The sequence below is a fragment of the Clupea harengus genome, chromosome 5 (genome assembly GCF_900700415.2).
Source record: "Clupea harengus chromosome 5, Ch_v2.0.2, whole genome shotgun sequence".
Lineage (NCBI taxonomy): Eukaryota > Metazoa > Chordata > Actinopteri > Clupeiformes > Clupeidae > Clupea > Clupea harengus.
In genome coordinates, this window is record NC_045156.1 from 26814808 (window position 1) to 26836564 (window position 21757).

A 21757-nucleotide genomic window follows, 5' to 3' on the forward strand; every position below is an offset into this window, starting at 1 on the left:
GTATTATGTTGTCATTTAAAAAAAAAAAAAAAATATCACTGCATATCACTAAATTGGTGTAAGCACTGAACAGAATGAAGATTGTTTGATCTGCATGAAATAGTCCATCACTACATCACATAATAGTAAAAATAACAAACCTACTTTTTTTTTTATCTCAAATCCATTACGCAACAAATAATTGCTGTGATAATCATCGATAAAAAAAATCCATATCTATCATACTGGGCATACATATAGTATAATCAGAGCAGGCAAACAGCTACTTTTAGTGCGATGTAATCCAGAAGTCATCTGGATCATGCAGAATTGAACAGACAGCCTGCGGAAAAAATCCTGGGCTACAACGCTGCATGTTTGTCGCCATTCTGTGTTTATGCGCTCGTTTCTCTCCGTGTTTGCACGGGTCTTCTGTATGTTGTGCCTAGCGGCGATGCGTGAGCTCTTTGTGGACAGGCCGGATATACAGGGATGATCCCATTACCAGTGGTCGCGGCACATGCTCAGTTATGCCTGTAGAAAGGGGATCTTAGTAGGCTGTGCGTGAGGACTGAGGTCATTGCATGAGCTCGGGAAAATAGTCAGCGTATCCTCCATTTTGAGTGGTATGAAATAGAGGAATAGCATAGTTTAAGCTCTTGCTGCACTAAACAAACTGACAACACAAACGGCAGTCTTCGACATGGACGACTTGTTCAGTCCAAGAAGGTTTGTTTACTTTTCTTCTAGGATGTGTGGTTTAAATACCTCTTGCATTAACTCATACTTTCGCGTACTTCGGCATTTTAGTGCAAATATTTGTGGCTGCCTACTTGACAGCTTGTTTGTAAGCCCGCATATTATTAGCCAAGGCCAGAAGACCAGCCTTTTGGAAGCGAAGCTGTATATAGGCTATATATTGTCATAATTATGCCGTCATGTCTGTCATTTTTGTCGCCTTGCAGTTGTAGCTGTCATCGATGTGTTTAGGTGTTAACAATTTCGTATTATTTTGCCTTTAAAAACGATGTATGTTCAGTCCTTTCCGGATCTGGCTGGATTGTGAAAACCTAAGCGTAGCCTTAAAACTGACGAAATACACACACCAACGCCCGAAATACAACTTTTCTGGGTCTTTTCGGCTGGTTGCGTCGTCTATTTGATTGATTTGTTTGTAGAAGAAGGGTTTGAGCCCCGATTTATGTAACCTTTGGAGGGAACGATGTTGCCGTATGTGGATTGGTTACTCTAGATTAGTGGGCGGGATTTGCATAGTAAAGAGTAGAGTAATGCTTTTAACGTGGTGATAATTAGGCTACTTAAGATCTCAGCATTTCTGGCAATTACATAGTTGGTTTAAACATGGGTCTGCGAGATAGTTTTTGGCTTCAACGCTTGTGTTATGCATTCATTCTATATTTTAAAGCATTTGGTTTTTGTCTTTTACAGTTCATTTCAATAGTAAGTAGTTTATAGAATCATCTCAGGAATGCTCATTTTGTATTAATGATGTATATGTTTTTGTGGATACCTTCATATAACCTTGCCTCTTTGCATGTATTTATAATTCCAATTAATTAAACAATGATATTTGACCTTATCTGATAATTTGAAGGTTATTATGGAACAAGTTGATTAGATATCAGATGTTTAAGTGAGTTTTAATGAATTAAGTGGAGTGAATGACTGAATTATGAGTTCCTAAAAATCAATTAAATAATTTCACGTTCCCCATGCAGCATGCATCCAATGTGTCTTAACCTATCAGAGGGCTGGTTCAGGGTGTGAATGCTATTTGGTAAATAAGACAAGCTATTGACAGTTTAGACCTGCAGTGTGGACATGCACAAATTAAAACCATGACTTGATGAAGTTGTAGGTATATATACCCATTAGCATCCATACCTATCCTCCCTAAAATTACCCAAACACTCACCCACTTAATTGATAATATAATAAGGGGCTAGGACAGTGTGAAATGCATCAATACTCCAGTGCTGAAATACAGGGAAGTTATAAGATTCGACACAATTTAGACTACTTAAAATGTAATATCTATAAATAATTATAATATAATTTGTAACATTAAGCTTCCCCTTAATTTGACGACAGAGGCCCAGCCTGAACTCGTGAAAAACAGACCCATTATTTTTCCTCCACTAAACATTCTGTGTATTCAAACAGTGTGAGCATTGTTACAAGGAAAGCCAGTCTGGCATCTACATTCAACAGATCAATCTGTTCCTTCTGCAATGTCAACATCAATATGTGACTTATCATTTTCCTTGCAATTGTGTGGTAGAGTAAACAAAATGAGTCCCACAAACACAGCCTAGACTCTGTCCAATTGTTTGCATCGATTCTATATAATATTGAGTTTCCAGTTATGTGGATCTAGTGTTAAAAATAAAGATAGTCCTAATACTTTTAAAACAAAGACAATAGACAGTAGACACAGGGAGCAAGTGTCTTTTTTTTGAGGATCCATGTTTATTGATTTGGTTTGTACTTTAAAGCAGCATTAAGGAATTTTGGTCTGAAGCTAGCAGGCTAACTAGCCTACTCAGAAGGCAAAAACCTTGCAGACACCACCAAAAGCCTATTTTGTGCGGATTAAAGCTTGTTAACATGCTCACTGGTGTCTTTAGGCAAAATAAAGCAATGGCAATGACATGCTATGAAAGCTTCTCTTACATTTTTGCAGGGGGTTCCAGCCCAGGAGCACAGTGTGCATACATATTACATGTCCTGGATGGCTAGTTGGAACAAGACGTTATTATCTGTCATATCATGATCAATGAATTTGAAGATGATACCAAAACGATTTGCTATATAACATACCTAAAAAAAATGACATTGTTGCATAGTGTTGCTTTAAATGCCTTTTAAATTAAATGCTTTTCGCAATCTGAGAAAATATATTCTAGCAACAATAGAAGTGACATAAGCTATAGGCTAACTGGGTAAATACTCATAAAAATAGTACCCTTTGGGCTTAAAGTGACCTCCACAAAACTAGTCTGCAGGGTAATAAGCGTACTTGACTTGTTTGCGTATAAATATACTTTGCATGTACTCTCCAGGATTTTGTGACCTTACGATTTCAGGTTGCAATTTTGTTTTATTACTGTAATATTTCCGCCCCCCAAAAAACATTAAGTCATTATTTGTGATTGGTTTTATTATCAAAAAGTGATTATCAAATCACTGCAATTTTAAGCACAATTTTTGAGAACTCCAGCAGCAAATTCAGTCCCTTTTGGCAACAACTGGGACTGTCTCAGCAAACTGCGACTGTTTTATACTCTTGTATTCTCTTCTGTCATTGTTGCTAGTTTAGCTTTGGGCAACTTGGTAGAATAGTTTTACTTACCTGGAACATGGATCATATGCATTATGAAATGTTGCATAGGCAATTAGACTGGTCGCGTGACTACATTGCAACTGAATTCATTTTTCTTTGTTTTTAAACTCAGTCAGTCTGTTGAACTCCACTCTGCAGAAATCTGTGTTGATTTAATGTTTTTATCCTTTTAATATTGTAAACCCATCTTCCAGCTGTTTTGTTGTCATGCTATAGGCCATGGAACACATCCTTGGTATTTGCACTTTAAAAAGAACTGGTTTATTCAAAAGATGGATGAACATGGCCAACATGGGTGTTATTCTGTCTAGCACAACATAGTCTTAGCTCACCTTTGCACAGTGTCAGCCTCTTTTTGACATTTTGATTTGACTCTTTACATTACGTTTTTAGAGCGTGCACACAGTAATCAAAAAGGAGATGTCAGGATTGTGTAAGCATGTTATAGTACTCACAGTGAGCCTGAACCTCATGTCATAAGCAGATTCAAAACATTGCTTAAACAATACACACGCTTCAGGGCCCAGTTTACTAAACCTAGAATGTATCACAGAGCCCCTAAAGGGTTGTTCCTCATGTTCTCATACTTATGAGAACTTTCATCTCTACATGGGACATTTTTTATGTACAAGAGATACTATTTTGTGTGAGGTACTATAGCATGGACATAAAATACTTTTTTCAGATATTTTAGCATGAGATGCTTTCTTGTGTATCTTGTGAACATGAGAAAATAACAGAAACAAATTGAAATGTCCCTTTTGGAATTCTTTATTGTAACTGTAGTGAAATAAGCTACAGAGTCTTTTGTATATGTATACTCTCATCATACCTGATATGAAGAATGCATTGAATGTTGATTGAGGGAGAGAGATCACTGAATACTGACTGTGTGGAAGGTGCATGTACTTCAGGCGTATTCACTTGCGTGTATTTCAGGTTTTATAGTGTATGTGTGCAATATCAATTTAATGCCAAATGATTCAAGATTTTTTTTCACCTTATTGCAAGTTTTCTTTATATACAATGATAAACTAACAGTTTAGATTTACTGTGTTAAAGATACAGGCCCCACAGTAGGAACTCAATGCAACAAAAGTCAGTACACCTTTCATTACTGAGATGCAAATCATTTATTTAGGTCTCACCTGACCAAAGAATGTGCTCCCAATATTCATGAGGGTTCTGTTCGTGCTCTTCATGAAAGTGTAATCTTGCAGTTTTGTTTCGCCAAGAGCTGTTTTCGGCTCAGATGGGGTTGAACATGTTTGATGTGAGCCTGGCCGGGACCACCACAGCCAATGCATAGTCCCGACAGTGAAGCACAGGGGCGGGAGTGTGATGATATGGGGCAGCATGAGTGCAAAAGTTGTTGGGGAGGTGACATTTACAGATGGCACCATGAATGCCTGGCCGACAAGATGAGTCCCAATCTCCAGAAGCTTGGCAGAAGATGAATATTCCAGCATTATAATGATCCAAAGCACACTGCCAAAATCACGCAAACGTTTTATAAAGAAAGTGAAAACTATGACCTGGCCAAGTGTGTCACCTGACTTGAATCCAATAGAACACTTTTGGGGTATTTTAAAGAGAAGAGTAGAGCAACGCAAGAGACCCCTCCATCAAAGAGCAGCGGCGGAAAAAAAATCTCCAGAAATTTGTGCAACACTCAGTGTGTTTACATGATGGTATAATTCGAATCTTGCTTTAGTCGTTTTTGCTTGCTTTAGTTATCCTCCATGCTGAGGAGGATTGAGCCTGTCATCAGAAATAAAGATACAAAGTATTGAAAAAATGTAATCTCAGTAATGAAAGGTGTACTGTCCTTGAATTGAATTGAGTTGAGTCGAGTTCCTAATATGGCTAAACTTTTAATTTGACATAAGATCGAATGCCCTACTGTTCAACTTAGAAGTAATGCAATAAGCTGACATGTTTCTGTATTTTGAACTGGCAACGCATCGGCCTTTCTGTACTGTTTCACGATTAAGAACAACTCAGAGTAATGCTTATGATATGTGGATTCATTTCTTTTGCAGGCAGTTGAACAGCACACAGGGCGAGATCAGAGTGGGACCAAGCCATCAGGTTGGTAGAGGAACTATGCAATGAGACATCAATGACACAGTTTACCCCCAGTCTCAAAGGTCTCTATGGTCTATTCCTGTAATGTTGTGTCTACAAAAGTCAACGTTTCCATTTTCATAGAGCCTATTGAAGCATCAATCCAATTTGTTTGTGCCACTCAGTATATGATACACTGTCACAGTGTAAAGCGTAACAAGGTACAGGTATACAGGTATATGAATAAAAGAATGCACATAGAAAATACACTGCAAGATCTTTTGACCTCGACCTTAGAAATCTTGACCCTTCTTAGAACGGTAACATAATCTGGTAACATAATCATAATCCTTTGTCTTGTGTGTTCTTCTATAGTTATGTTTGAAGTGAATTATAAGATAATCTCGGTTTATGTTTTAACAAATGCCAACACTCCAATATACCAAACAACTGAAAATAATATAACACTGGAGTCATTTATTTTGAGCTTCAATATTTGCAATGAAATGATGACAAGGAAAGAAACCATTGATCACACAGTATGTAAAGTGAACACATTGTCAAGGCACTCTACAGGTATGAGTAAAATTGATAATTGACATTGAAAACATTGTTCAGTACTGTATCATCATTGAATTACCTGAATTCCAAACATGAAACTTTAACACAATATGACGTCTCTTTTCTTTATGCGATTTTAAGCCATAACAACATGCTCAATATCTCCAGGCCAAGCTTCCAGAGCTCCAGCCTCCTCCTGCTTCTGGTGCGGAGACTGTGACTGAGATTGAAGAGCTTGTATGGATGCCTGGAGTCAATGACTGCGACCTGCTCATGTACCTAAGAGCAGCCAGGTGCGGACGGGGCCTTTCAGTCCTCATGTATTTCCTCACACTACTTTACAACATATTAAAGTAATATCTTTATTAACTCTTTCTCCATTGATCATCTACCCTTTGACCTCTGACCTCTGCCCATTCAGGAGCATGGCAGCCTTTGCCGGGATGTGTGACGGAGGCTCCACTGAGGATGGTTGCTTAGCAGCCTCCCGTGATGATACAACACTAAATGCTTTAAATACGGTATGCACACTCAGTAAAATGATACAAACCCTGAAGGATAATGCACTAAGTGGGGAAATGATTCTGTGCATTGTGCTTTCATTAAATTATTCATTTTACTGTTCCTCTTCACCAATTCAGTAGTTTTTTTCATTAACATAGATTTGCTCCTATGGATGATGTCATTTTTATATAAATAAAAAATGGATATGGTTTTGTCCTCTGACACGTTTCCTGTCTAGCTTCACGAGAGTCACTATGATGCCACGAAAGCCCTCCAGTGTTTGGTTAAGAAACCAGTGCCCAAACTGATCGAGAAGTGCTGGTCTGAGGATGAAGTGGTAAGACTCTGCCGGTGGAGATCTCCAACTGCTTCCACAGCCAGTCCATCCATTACACTGTTGTAACTCACAGGTCACACAAAGGTTTTTCATTAACTTGATGTCGTCTTCCGCCTCCCCCTTAACCCCCTCTCTCTGAACAGAAGCGTTTCATTAAGGGCCTGCGGCAGTACGGCAAGAACTTCTTCAGGATTCGGAAGGAGCTACTGCCCAACAAAAAAACGGTTAGCATCTTTAAGGTTTTATTTTTGTTGTAAGTCATAACATTCTGGGATATCTCATTAACCAGTTTCAGCTAGTTCACTTCCAGACGGTCTATTCACTTCTAAAAAGTTAAAATCGGGTTTGTTCTAGGTCTATGTTTATATTTAATATTTTTTTTATTCTATTTCATTCAGGGGGAACTGATCACATTCTACTACTACTGGAAGAAGACTCCAGAGGCAGTAGGGTTGCGACCTTATCGGCAGCACCGCAGGCAAACAGCATCTCGCAGAGTCAAGACCCGTAACTCTGCAACAAATACCCCATCTCGCACCCCATCCAGTGAGTTTTAGTCTCATTTAGCCTCCTGTAGCCCTGCTGCTAAATCGTGGACAAATCTAAGGTGGCCATTTACAATGGGATAGAAGACGTTTAGAATATCAGTTTACACATTGGTTAACATTAGCACTTGTTAGCATATCAGATGTCCTATCTTATGTCTGGGTTTTTAATATTTTTGTTATCATATAATATCGTGTGAATGTCAGTGGATTATTTTGAGTTTTGCCACGAGGCAAGCTTCCCCTGTAGGAACAAGATCATTGAACTGAATTGAAACTGGCCTGAAAGTGTGCAGCATACTGCTGGGTGTTTTGGACAGGCGATCTTTGTATTTAGGAGAGGGGAAGAGACAACAACAACAACAACATGAAAACAGGGACAACCAGCAACATGTGTTGATGTTGTTGTTGTATCTCATGCAGCTTTGCCCATAGAGGTGGTAGTTGAAGGCATACAAAAGGGATTCCAGACAACTGTTTAGCAGTCCGTCCTTTTTCAGTAGAGTGTTGCAGTCTGTCTAAGGGAACCACGGGGGGGCGGTGAGTGTAATGAGTGTGAAGGGGAGTGATGAAGTGCGTGTAGAGAAATACTATGGCAACGCTTTGGGGAAAAGCAGAAAAACAGTTGGGTTGGGCTGTGTTTCCCTCTGCCTGCTGACGGCGCATGTTAGATGATAGTCCCTGCCTGTACGAGTCTTCTCCTGTTGTAGCCCCAAGCTGGTTGAACACGATAGGGACTTCAGTTTTGAGTGGGACAGTTGTCGACAATAACAATGTCTTCGGTCACAAGTGAAAATGAATCAACTGGTGGTAGGAGAGGCATTTATTAAAACTATAATCATTTTCTTTCTTTGTCCTCTACAGTGGAGCTTAGCTCGGCCAGTGAGGATGACCTGGACAGCGAGGACAGTGAGAACAGTCTGAAGGGAAGCTTCTGTCAACACTGCAACTCCACAAGTAAGTTCACTCCCCCCCCCGCTGGCCTTACTTTGATAGTAAACTTCCAATCAAACTCTTCCAGTTGACAGGAAACATTGTGTAGTCTAAGATGCATATGTTTAACATTTAGGGGCCCTTACTCAGGGGTGATCAACAGTACAGCAAATGTGTATTAGAATATACCAGTCGACGTCCTCCCAATTCCAATGCAAATCTTGTTGGTAGTCTTTGGTTGTACAGTGTCCAAGGTCATTAGGCATTAAAGACCAAAACTAACCCTCGGGGCTCCAATATCAGTGCCAAATTGTTATTTTTACTGAATTATAGTGCCAAAACCACCTGCGTAGATCTTGGTGTCTCTAATGTTGACGTGGACCACTAGGGATCTTGCGCACATGTTCTCACTTACATTCATCCATCTTGAGGGCCATTGGATGCTCATAGATGGTTTTAGCACCTTAACGACATGGTCTAAAGCCAGTTCACACCCCCTAACCCTTGCACTGTACAAACCATCATATTATTCAGCATCCAAGGATTGGCACCATGGAGGGAGGGAGAACATCCTGCTGTGCACTCCCTGCTACACCCACCTCAACAAACACCGGCGGCTCCCCCCCTTGCCAAAACCGGCTGACCCCCCCTTCATGTTCAAGCCTGTGAAGGAGGAGGAGGAGGAGGAGGAGGAGGATGGTGGAGGGAGGCATGGGATGAAGACGCGCCGCAGCCGAGCACCGGTAAAGTTTCTTCTTCCTGATTGTTTTCAGCTCAGTATTCTCACCAGACCTAACTGCACCGCACTCCAGCTGTGCTTCTGAACCGGAATTCATCCCGGAGCATTTGACTACTATCTTGGAATGCCGATTAGGAGTGTGATGTGTTTTTTGCATGCCTGCTGAATTTGCAAACCTTTATCAGTGAGGACACTTTATTTTCAGGAACCTTTCACTAGCTACCTAATCAAAACCTTCTGTATTATCTAATAATAATAATACATTTTATTTCACAGCGCCTTTCATGTCACTCAAGGACGCTTTACAATTTAAAACAGGAGCAAACAAATAACAAAACAATTAAAATTAGAAGTGCAAGTAAAAACAGCATGGCAACTACAGTGAGAATGCAATCCTGAAAAGGTGGGTTTTGAGAGAGGTTGACTCTGTTGAGTGTGCATTTGAGAAGGCATCGAGTGGGTTTGTGTGTTCCTGCATAGATGTCCTCCTTAAGAAGCGGACGCAAGAGAATGACGGGAAGCCCTGATGGAAAGGTGTCTCCTAACGAGGAGCTTCGTAAGAGAATCAGCCCGGATGGAAGAACGTCACCCAATGAGTATCCCCCATCTCGGGGCCAAACCCCATGCAGGGAGAACTCCTCCACTCTGGCAACCCGAACCTCTAACACTGAGAGTAAGAACAACACTCAGAAAGCCACTAAGGTAACCACTGTCTACCTCTTTTTGATTATTTACTACCTACAAAATGGCTGCTCTGAAAAGGGCTGACCACAAGTACACCTGTACTCCAAATATCATAATTTTGTTTAGGATATTTGAACCTTGCAATTAGTTGGTTATATAAATGTCTACAATATGTTATATGTATTATGTTATACAATATGCTATTTATAATTTAGTGAAAGTGGACCAGCATTATGTTTTCAGTTCAATCCAGGTATGCTGATGTTTCCCCCCCGGTGTGTTTTTGTTCCAATTCTACAGAAAGGTAAAGTGGAGACACCGCTGACTAAAGGGGCGAAACGTCCAAGAGAAGACGCTACGCAGGACAGAGATGAGAATGAGACTAAAGCCAGTAAAAGATCAAAGACTCAGGTGAGAGGAAACAGAACGATCATGTATGCTCTTAGGGAGTAGCCATCTCCAATAAAATGAGCTAAGGATACATAGAGCAGGCAGAAGTCTCATGGAGAAGAAAACACTAGCAGTGAATTCAGACAGGGTGACCCCTGACCCCTGAAATCCCTTGTTTTCTGTATGTTTTTACCTGATTGTAGATCCCTTGGTACACATCGTATCTTCTCGTCTCATCTTTGTCCACTTTTAGTTATAATCTACGTATTTAGGTCATTAGGTAATAGTACACTTACATCTTCATCTGGTGGTCAGGATCACATGAATACCCATGGCAGATTGTTCATGAAGAGACATACAACTTCTCACTGCAGTGAGTAAATGTTTGCCTGTATGTATATTCTTTGGTCTTCCAGGAAGGGCCAGACTCTCTGTCGGAAGGTGAGGGTGAAGGTGAGGTTGAGAGCTCAGACAGCCGCAGTGCCCAGGACGAGGGCAGCAGCGATGCCAAAGACATTGACCAGGACAACCTCAGCTCCTCGCCCAGCTTACCCAGCCCTCTGCAGGGCAACGAGAGTGACTCCGACACCCCCACTCTCCTGCAGCCTGTGGCGATGGCAACCACTAACCCATACAACCCCCCAGGCCCTCTGCCTCCCACCCCTGCCCAGTCTGCTGTCCAGGCCCCGGCCCAGTGCCAGCGCGGACCCTCTCCTGGAGTCCTGGTCCCTCCTTTCCAGCATCTATCTCCCCCAACGTGCCCCCCTCGGCCACCAACCTTCTGTGTGCCCAGCCATGCTGCAGCCCCCGAGCAGCCGCGGGTCTCTCACACCGTCTCTGGCCCCTTCCATCTGCTGCAAGGGCCTCCATTCCCTTCACACCAGCACAGCTCTGAGGCCCACCCCAGCCTGCAGTCCCTTCCGCCAGCTCCCCCCCAGCCCCAGGCCTTCGCCAACCGCTTCCCTCCCCCTGTGCGACAGCCCCTCTCCCCCTCTGCGGTTCAGATCAGGCCTCCACCCACCACACCCATCGCACATTCCCACAAGCCCCCGCCTCATGTCCCCAGTGCCACCCCTCCCTTCATGCAAATCCCCGCTAACCTGCCTCCGCCTCCGGCCCTGAAGCCCCTGGCCTCTCTGCCCACCCAGCACCCACCCTGCGCCCAGCCTCCGCCCTTGCAGATCATGCCCCAGCCACTGGCGCTGCAGACTCACCCCACACAGCCGCCCCTGCTGGCACAGTCACAGTGCCACCTCGTGAAAGCGGGCCACGGCCCTCCTGCGCCTCTCCCCCATCACCCTTCTTTCCTCCCGCACAGGCCCCACCATCCGGATCTCTCCTCCAACTCGCCTTCGTTCTCTCTCTCCTCCGCCTCCCAGTGTTCCTCTGTGTCCATCCCGGCTCTGCAGTCCGGGGCCCACGCCTCCTCTGCGGTCGGAGGCCCCATGCCTTCTCTGCACATGCAAATCAAAGAGGAGCCGATGGACGACTCCTTCGAGGACTGTGACAGTCCACCCCCTGTGCGTAGAAGCCCTTCGCCGGAGCCGACTGTGGTCAACACACCTAGCCACGCCAGCCAGTCAGCACGGTAAACATTGCCTTTTCAGAACCTTGACGAAACACTATGTTCCATAATACTACTAAATTATAAATGAACCATTTGTATTTGAAATCCATATTCAGACCATTAAAAGTGAATGTGACAAAGATTTTACTGGAAAATATGTTGTTTTATAATTGTAGATTTTTCTTCAAACTGAAAACTATTTTGTTGCAGGTTTATTAAGCTTCTTGATCGGGGCTACAACTCCTGCTCTCGAACTGACCTGTGCTTCACTCCACTGGCCTCATCCAAACTTGCCAAAAAACGAGAGGAGAACGAAAGGTCCAGAAAGGAGAGTGAACAGAATGCCCGCCAGAGAGAAAAAGAGCGTGAGAGGGAGAGAGAGCGGAGAGAGGAGAGGGGAGAAAGGAACACTGACAAACTTTCTGTAAGACATTGTTTCTGAAACTGTATCATAATGATCCATCTGATTTGTTATTGCCTTTGATATTCAATCTCATGTTTCTGTCCCTCTCTCAGAGAGCCTCGAGCTCTTCCCAGGATGGTCGTGTAATAGAGTCCCCGGTGCCAGCCCATGCCCATGGGCACCACATGCGCCCACACTTTGAGACCCCACCCCCCACCACAGTGGCTGCCGTACCCCCCTACATTGGACCGGACACCCCTGCCCTGCGCACCCTCAGCGAGTATGCCCGGCCTCACGTGATGTCGCCCAACAACCGCAACCACCCCTTCTTCATGCCCCTGGGCCCTGGCGATCCCCTGCTGGCCTATCCCATGGCGGGCCTGTACTCCAACGACCCCGCCCTGCGGGAGCGCGAGCTCCGCGACCTGCGAGAGCGGGAGATCCGCGAGCGCATGAAGCCGGGCTTCGAGGTGAAGCCGCCTGAGCTCGAGGCTCCCGGCCTGCACGGCGCTTCCGCCAGCGCCATGGAACATTTCGCCCGGCACGGCACGCTGTCGCTCCCCCACATGGCCGCCGCCGCCGTTGCCGCCGCCGCCGCGGCCGGAGCGCCGCACCCGTACGCCCAGTTCCACCCGATGGTGGGGGCGGCGCTGGAGCGCGAGCGGCTGGAGCGCGAGCGCCTGCAGCGGCCCGAGATGAGCTACGCCGAGCGGCTGACGCACGAGAGGCTCCACGCGGAGCGCATGGCGTCTGTGGCCGCCAACGACCCCGTGGCGCGCCTGCAGATGCTGAACGTGACGCCCCATCACCACCAGCACTCTCACGTCCACTCACACCTGCACCTGCACCAGCAGGAATCGCTCGCACAAGGTGAGAACCGCACACCGGACATCAGATAGCTAAAGCTGACCGCTAAAGTTCAAATATACATTCAATAAACATTCAACGGTAAGCCCTGAACTGTGAGTACATTTCAGAGGTGGTTTGCAGAGCTAGTAGAATTGTATAGAGCATCCCTTCACAAGTCATTGACCACCATTGCAGACCCAACATTTAAACCCATTGTATGTAGTAGGCTGTGCATGTATGTGTCTGCTAGGTGGGGGGCCCCATCCTCTCGCTGACCATCTGGCCGCCGGCCCGCATCTCGGGCGCTTCCCATACCCTCCAGGATCCGTCCCCAACGCTCTCCTCAGCGAGTTGCCTCATGAGCACGAAATGCTGCGCCACCCACTGTTTGGTAAGTTACCATTACTTTTGGTGACTGAAAGGTACAGTCGTTTTTTGAACTACCTAATGTGCAGTTTGCTTTCACGAACAGATTCCGTTCATCAAGTGCAGGGCCTTTTACTTTTAAGGATGAAATATGAATATTAACGCACAGTGAATATTAACGCACAGTAAAAAAAAAAAAAGAAGAAGAAATCTAACCCTAAAAAGAAATCTATGATTTTGCTTACATTGCTTACAAGTTACATTGGCAGTGAACAAATCTGAGCTGTTCGCCAGTGTGTGGAGAGGTGATGGCAGTTTGAGTTGCTGCTCTTGTTGTTCCAGGTGTGGCGTACCCTCGAGAGCTGCAAGGCGCTCTGCCCCCCGCCATGTCAGCCGCCCACCAGCTTCAGGCCATGCAGGTGCAATCGGCTGAGCTGCAGCGGCTGGCCCTGGAGCAGCAGTGGCTGCACGGGCACCACCACCTGCATGGAGCGCCCCTCCCTGGCCAGGAGGACTACTACAGGTGAGCATAGGTGCTGACACTAAAGATAGGCCACCATTCCATTGTTTTGTGGATATGGTGAAATGTGATATTATGGAGATGGTGAAATGAGAAGTTGTCCTTTGTCTTATCTGTAAAAAGGATGTAGTTGTTGTGGATAAAACTGCCATACCTTAAACTCCCATACCTTAAACTGGCATACATTAAAATCCCATACCTTAAACTGTTTTTCTTCTGTTTCTTTGTAGTCGTCTCAAGAAAGAGGGAGATAAGCAGTCGTAACACGTGTGCTTATGAACATGCACATGTTTGGTCCAGGTCAGTGTGTGGTATGGCTTGGCATGGTGTGTGATCGAACACTGTTCGTCCTTGTCACTCCCCAAAGAATGCAACACTTATGAGATCCTGTTTGTGATGTCTGTGATTTTGAAAAGGGTGCAAAAGACTGTATGGTTTTTCCTTTATGTTTTTTTACATGTTTGATCTATATTTTACTGTACAGTGCTAACCCCTAAATCTTAGCCCTGCTTTATTTTCCTTGCATGAATATTACTCTCAGATTTCATAGATAAGAAATTAACTTTGTTATCATGTAAGAAGCACAGTAGAGAGAAATGTATTTAGAGTCAAAAAGGTGCTGTCGATCTCCCTAAGTGTAACACTATAGAAAGGTTTCTGCGTTTATAGAAACCTCCTCTGTGTTGTGAAGACCAGATTTTGAGATTGTAAATAATATATGTACAAAATAATATATTAACTGAGGAAATATTAAATATGACTAAATATTACAATGATGGATTTTTGATATAAACTCGTTCACCTGTGCGTAAACATGGCATGTCACAAATACTGTATTGTCTTCCCTTGCTCTTCCTGCTTTCTTCACTATATTTCTGAAAGCAAGCATTTACCATAGTATTAATACATGTCCTTTCTTGTTCTTTCCACATAATGTGCTTTGAAAGTAGACACAGTTTGGAGATGTGAAGTTTGGAAGAGGGCTGTTTAATGCATTACAAATAAGATTTATTTGTCATACCTAATTTCTTGATGCGTCATAATGTGATCAATAAAATTTCAAACTTAAAACAAGTTGAAGTGATTCTGCAAACTTATTTTCAGTCAACATACATCATAAACAACACATAGGTTCTCATTCGTTGTTGCCTACAATTAAATAACATTTGTGCACACAAATATCAATGTATTGTTTCTCACATCTTAGTCAACATAAATCACAAACAACACATATGTCATGATGGGTTGAGTCACCCACAGTTGAATAACATTTATACACACAAATGTCAATGTATTTGTGAAGACACAAATATAAATGCATTGTTTCTCCCAATCACATGCTTGTCTTCCTCTGATAAAACCACCAGCAGCCTTCAGCATAACAAGTAAATAAGTAGAGAGCTCACTTTGCCTTTCCTATTTCCAGACACCCATCAATCATTCCTCACATCACAATTGAGGCCTTCTGCCTTTGAAATGCGAGTTGACATCTCTTCTAACACTATCCATCTCCATGCCAACCTTGTGTTTACATTCAACCACCAGATAAGTCATTTATTTTGACTACAATGACTGATCAGTTAAAACCACTTTTATATTAATATAATTATATAATGAAATATTATATAATATTTCACATCTCCAGTAATCCTGCTCCCTGCACTTCATGTACAAAACAAGTCTGAATTTACAACCAAAGTCAGGAACATTGGTTGTAAAAACTCAAATTTGGGGGGGACGAAATGTGTAGATGGTGTATAGACTTATTCTATATTCATGTAGTTAAAATATTAGAATCTGAGTTTAATTTATGTAACACCGTTGCCACCTTAAACATAGCCAAAATAACATTTTTGACAGACACATAATATTACCCTCATACACCATGCTGTAATATGGTCCAAGTCAACCTCCTCTACATGGAAATTACACCTGTGTACATCCAATCTTCTGCGTGAATACAGATATAACGATTTACTTATGTTCTGGAAATCCTTGAGGGAAAATAGGAAAGGTGTATTTTTGAAAGCTGTAAATGATTTTACAGCACTTTTGTAGATTTGGAGTTCTCGAATGTGTAAGAAATTATTTCCATGTGCTGGCCCCTTTGAAAAAGAATCCCATTGCTGGACATCATGGCTCATCTTCAGAATTACGCTTCTTATGCTTATATCGCCGCAAGTACTGGATGGCTGATATTGCACTCACATTTGCCAGAAGAGCTGGAATATAAGTGAAACAGAGATGGATTAATGGTTATGCTCATGTACCATCAGGAACTGGGCTCTGTAAAGCGCCTAGAGACAATTTTATTGTTTTGACGCTATATAAATACAATTGAAATGAATTGAATTGAAACCATTTGCCTGAGTATAGGCCAGATTTCAAAGCAGAGACCAGGAGTGGCTTTGGACTGATAACAAGTGTTCCTTCGTTCCATGATTTTGTTCTAAGGCAGGACAAAATCACTGGCTTGTTTGTCCAATGTCATGAAGATATCAAATCTCTTTTAGTGAAGAGGGTATTGACACCTACCCGCCTTCCAGGTATCTCCACTTTGTAGATTTGTGGACTTCAGCACCCAAGACGACAAGGCAATGCATACTAAACACATATCCGATTGCCTCAGGGAGAAAAGGAAACATTTCTTTTCTGTGTGGAAGGAAAGAAGGAATATTATCTTAAAAATGACCTGGCATTGTTGCTTCTTCAGTCTTTTGGATTATAGTTAGTTTATGTCTTGTAAAATAAAGTGCCTTTATTTTGTAACGTTTGGAATATAGGTTAAAAGACCAATTAGCTTTTATAATTCAAGCTTTGTTAGTAGCAACAATTAGTTATCCTGTTGTGCACTTACGGAAGACTGGGGCATTAGGCTGATCTGGGAGTCGTATCTGTTCCAGCGCTAGTTTTCTGAGGATGGGATCACCAAGGTGGAACACCTGGAGAGAGGAACAGGCACCTCGGGTCACATCAGATAAGGAGTTACTGCGGCGTATCCCTCTAAAGAACATCCCTGGTGACACCCAGGCTTTAGCCCTCTGGCACCAGCTGCTCCCCTTTGCAGCAAATCTGATCCTCCTCAGAGACAGCATGCTCCTCCAGCTCCTGTGACTGTAAAGGTAAACATCTGGGGTCGTCAATGCCGTTACCGAGCTCCGCTGGCCGCTGAAGCGAGATATCACACGTATCGGGGCCCAGTTATCTTCCTCCTCTGATTCGATGAATTGTTCCACAAGGTCTCTCACCAGAGAGCGTGAGCAGGAGAAAATAGGGACTGTCTTGGCTTCCTCCTGTTCTTCCTGGAAGAAAAGGTTCCTCTCATCAAAGTCAGAGAACAAATGATCGTATGCCTCTGGCACTGATACATTTGCTGAGTAAGGCGGAAGGGGGACATCTGAACTGGGTCTGTCGAATAAACTAGCATGGGGGGCATCTTCACAACTCTCAAACATCTCACTGAAGGAGACCATGAAGGGTTCCTCCAGAAAACTGGAAGTGGATAGAACAGGTGATGGCATCGCTCTCATAATGTCGCAGCTTGTCAGGTGGAAGGCCGTATCCTGAATGTCCTCATAGGGGTAAAATAGCGTTGTCTTTCCCCCTTCCTCCTGCAGGGCTGCTTCATTCGCGATCTCAGACTCCAGAGCAGACATGTCATACTCACTTCCAGTGGGGCTCAGTGTCTGTGAACTTGATTCTGCATCTGAACAGAGATGCAGCGATATGTCGTTATCAGAGTACAGCAGTGCGAGGTCAGATTCAGGCTCAGGGCACCTAGCAAGATCCGTTTCCTGTTCTGCCAGGGCTGCTTGTGAGTAGGCCAAGTCAAGGAGCCTTTGGGTGTGTTCCCCCAGAGTCTCCTGGGGCTCAGGGCTCGTGCTGGCGCTTGTGTTGATCATTTGTAGGAGGTCTTCATCGAAGTCAGAGAAGGTTGAGAACTCACAGCTCGAGCGGTCTGGTTTGGAATCATCCAGGTGTGTGAAATAGTCAGAATCTGCATTATCCAAAGCATCCAGTGGTACAGTATCCTGGCCACAAGTGTCAGTTGGGTCAAGAAGGCCACTGCCGTGTACATTGGGGATACTTGTGCATTCATGCAAATGGACTACATCTGTCGAGGGAGACTGGTTATCCACAAATCGCAGATGGAGTATGTCATTTATCGTCAGCTTTTCCATCTCATCCCAGAATGATGAAATTGCAAAGACCGGGCGAGGGGGACCAAGTGTGTCACCGAGCCACTCCTCACTGACAGATTCCTGAGTTTCAGAATCCTCCCGGGTAGAAGGAGGGGGCTCACCCCCATCAGTGTTGAAGGTTGCTAAGGGTGGGGGGAGCTGTTCAGCAGTGTGGGGGGGGTCGAAAGGGTTTGCAGCTGTCTTGCATTGATTCCCCTGGGGATTGTCTTCTGTTTTACTTGAGTCAGCTGATGTGGTTTCATTGCGACAAATCACGGGACATGAGTTTGTGTGGTTGTTATTATTATCAGCTATGCTTTGATGGATTTGGGGTTGAGATTTGTATTGTTTTTCAAATGGAGAATTTCCAGAGCCAGAGGAAGTGGGAGGTAATTGGGTAGTGCACTGTTCTTTCTGGTTTAAATGGGCAACTTTTAGGGTGACTGACCTGCAATCATTTTCTTCTTGTCGTTTGCATGGTGGTTGCTGATCAGATAAATCAGATGTGTTTAGATCCTGAGCCTGATCCTGAGGCATACTTTCATTGTTTCCTGATGATGCAATTCTGTCTGTGAGCTGTGAAACTGTGGAACAACACTTCTCACTCACCTCCACCGGGTCGGGTTTACTCCCTGCACATCTCTCTGTGTCTGGTTCTGTCTCAGACTGCGAGGAGTGCCAGTCCCACCCTGCTACGCTGCGGGCTGACCTCCTAGACGTTTTTTTTTTTCTTCTTTTTTTTTGGGCCGAGGCGCCACCATGGCACCGGAGTTGCACTGGGCTTTCATTCACCGTCACAAACCAGCGCTCTTTCTCTTTCCTCTCAGCTGGGGGAACATTTTCTGCCGGTGGAGAGTCCGGTTGAACACCATGCTGCTTCGCTTGGCTCTGTGTTTGTGTGGTTTCAGTCAAGTCTAGACTATCCTCTCGCCGATCCACGCCATCTACCACTTCAGGGACCCCTGTAGCCACAGGGCCGGGATGGGAGAGTTGTGTCTGTGTCTGTGTCTCCTCTTTGGGGCTGACACAAGACGCGGAGGGAAGTTCGGGGGGAAGTATGTCGTGTTTAAGTTGATTTATTGTGGTTACCACTCCTTCCTCCTCTTCATGGTTGACTGGAGACACAGCGCTGTAACCCAGACGGACCTCCTCTGCACATTTTGGGATGGGCGGCTCTAGGGATGGATCCGCAGGCTCTTCAATGTCACTGAAGCCGGAGTCCTCTATCCTCGCTAGCTCTGGCTGGACGAGGCAACACTCCTCAGACTCCTCATAGAAGCTTTCCCAGTCACGCTCCGCAATGTCAACGCTGTGGTCCAAGTCATCCATGGCTGATCAGTTCATCCAGCATCTGAAAGAATGTGGTATTCCAGGACATTTCATTGTGGTGTAGCACATTATTGCACCATTCACCATTACATTGACATGATTTATTATCCTACCACACAATGTAACACCATCTCCATTTTCTTTTAGAGGATGAACCTAAGAAGTGTGCAGAGAAAAGTGCAATCTGGCATTCATTTGTCAGTTAGCTTTTTTAGCCACTACGTTTTGCACTTAGATAGGGTGACCAGACGTCCTCTTTTACCGTTACATGTCCTCTCCTCTGGTCACCTTGACGCCTCCACTAGTTGCATTGTTTACAACAGCACATGACATGTGCATGTGAAAAAGATGTCAAAACTTCGTCGCGGGGGAGGGGGCGTGGTCATCTGCATGTGTAAACGATGCTATGCACTACCCCGCCCCGTCCCCCCGCGACGAAGTGTCCTCTTTTTCACAAACTCAAATCTGGTCACCCTAACTTAGAGCAACACTATGCAGCAGTTTTGAGGTATGTTTTTATAGGCAACTAGTTTTGGTATCATCTTCAAATTAATGTTGATGGTATATGGTCATGTGAAGGACAGATAAACACACCTATCATTCCCATTCCAGGATGGCACACCCCGTGAGCATGTAAGAAAAGCTTTCACAGCACAACATGAGTGCCACCTATATCAACAAAAGACACCAGTTAGCATGTTAGCAAGCTCTCATCTGTGCCAACTTGGCTGTCGTTGGTCTTTGTAAGGTTTTTGCTTTCAGGTAGTTAGTTTGCTAGTTTTACACCAAACTCCTTACTGCTGCTTTAAGCATGTGCTTTTTATCTCTATCATTACATTTTCAAAGGATGGTCAGAATCATGACAAAATAATGTTTTTATCAATTTATCAATCAAGCATTTGCTTCTGACGTCCCAGCGGCCTCAGCAAACCTGCCTTCAACAAGCTGTTAGTTGGTCTGAGATACAGTTTATATGATGCATGCAGTTTCAAGGAACCAGACTGGACCATTGGGTGTATGTATACTTCATATCAAATGCTCAGCGTTTGAATGTTGACATTTAAAGGTCACTATTTCACAACCCCTCTAATGAAGCCTGCTCAAGGTAAGACACATGAAACAGTGCTTAAATCTAAGCTGGACTGTATCTCTGCAAAAAAACTAAGAAATAAAAACAAGATTTAAAACTGTGTTGTACACGACTGGAACTGGGTGGTGTTGTTTTCTAAATTAGACAGTTGAGCTTATTTTACTGTCTGTCACTGGCTGTCAGTCTTTAAAATGACATTGGACTCGGGCCAAGCTGTACCCAGCTGACACACTTCACAACACATCAGCAGTAGTCCGAGGCACTGATGTTTAATGCATCAACAGCAGACGCCTGTGCCAAAACACTCCTCAAAATATACCCCAGCCCTCACTCCCCAGGGGAAACAAGTAACAACACTTCCTCAATCCCCAGGCCTCTGTTTCATAATCTGACATCTGATTTGGTTCTAGCACCTTTGGTAACAAACATTTGCTGTCTCTCAGGACGGGTATGCCTTTAAATATTGGATTAGTAAATGCAATTTTAATTTAACTTTAAATAGCAGATGTTTCTGCTGTTCTGCTGTGTTTCTATATATGGTGATTGCTTAAATAATTAGTGTCAAGATTAGTGTCAAATTTCAGCATTTGAGTGTCCAAAAAATGCTACAAGACCTTTGAAAAAAGTCAGCCAACACATCAGTTTAGAAAAGCACAGGCAGACAGGCAGAAGTCCTTTGGTTAGTGGAAGGCGTGAGTAGTATTAAATCACATCTGCACTTCAGTTTTACTTTCTCTTAGTGCATAATAAACTCACCTTAATCTTTAATAGTAGTTCAAAAAGTAGTGTGAGTGTCCCTCTGTTGGCATTGTGTGTATGTGTGTGAGGTGGGTATATGTGCGGGTGTATGTCCTCTGGCGTCCTTCTGCCCTAGGGTGGGGGTGGTTGGGGGCCTATCTGTCCAGCTGATATAAATAGAGTGGTCTGTCTGATCACGTGGACAGGACTGTGCTCTGCTCCCTGGAGGAGTTACATTTCAGGACCCCTAAATAGACGCCCCAGGTGCCGCCTGACACCATTGATCCCCAATCACCAATTGTGCTGTTGCTTCTGTCACAGGCCAAGGTAAAGTACCCAACGCATCGGAGCGACAGTGGTTCAGGAGGTAGAGGAGTCATTCGGCCATCGGAAGGTTGCCAGTTCAATTCTCGACTCTTCCTCACCAAGGTTGATGCAGGTTGGTGCAGGTTGGTGCCTCGCATAGTAGTCTCCGCCATCGGTGTGTGAATGGGTAGACGTCTGAGACATCAACATGTAAAGCGCTTTGAGTGCTCTATGAGTAAAAAGCGCTCTATAAATGCAGTCCCATTGGGATATATTCATTTCTTAGATAACAGATATTTCTGAAG

The 21757-nt window shown here is 44.0% G+C and overlaps 2 protein-coding genes across 5 annotated transcripts; one reads left to right on the top strand and one right to left on the bottom strand.

Annotated features, from left to right (window-relative positions):
• The first annotated feature begins 80 nt into the window (after window positions 1–80).
• rereb (arginine-glutamic acid dipeptide (RE) repeats b) lies at window positions 81–14882 on the top strand. Of its 4 annotated transcripts, none has more exons than XM_031568340.2 (17): window positions 81–708; window positions 5386–5434; window positions 6140–6264; window positions 6393–6492; window positions 6714–6812; window positions 6956–7036; window positions 7211–7358; window positions 8222–8314; window positions 8825–9033; window positions 9510–9731; window positions 10014–10124; window positions 10520–11691; window positions 11881–12094; window positions 12187–12943; window positions 13146–13313; window positions 13631–13811; window positions 14039–14882. In XM_031568340.2, exons 1-17 carry the CDS (start codon window positions 683–685, stop codon window positions 14070–14072), a joined length of 3789 nt encoding a protein of 1262 aa, XP_031424200.1. In that variant the 5' UTR covers window positions 81–682; the 3' UTR covers window positions 14073–14882. The 4 variants fall into 4 exon arrangements, with proteins under 4 accessions (XP_031424200.1, XP_031424201.1, XP_031424203.1 ...); XM_031568341.2 differs by having other exon boundaries at window positions 13149–13313; XM_031568343.2 differs by having other exon boundaries at window positions 13173–13313.
• Window positions 14780–21341, bottom strand: LOC105889204 (PPARGC1 and ESRR induced regulator, muscle 1). Its single transcript, XM_012815002.3, has 4 exons — window positions 21165–21341; window positions 16666–19340; window positions 16344–16460; window positions 14780–16030 (listed from the first exon to the last, which is right to left on the bottom strand). The coding sequence occupies exons 2-4, from the start codon at window positions 19316–19318 to the stop codon at window positions 15942–15944; spliced, it is 2859 nt and encodes a 952-aa protein (XP_012670456.2). The 5' UTR covers window positions 19319–19340; window positions 21165–21341; the 3' UTR covers window positions 14780–15941.
• Between the last annotated feature and the right edge of the window lie 416 nt (window positions 21342–21757).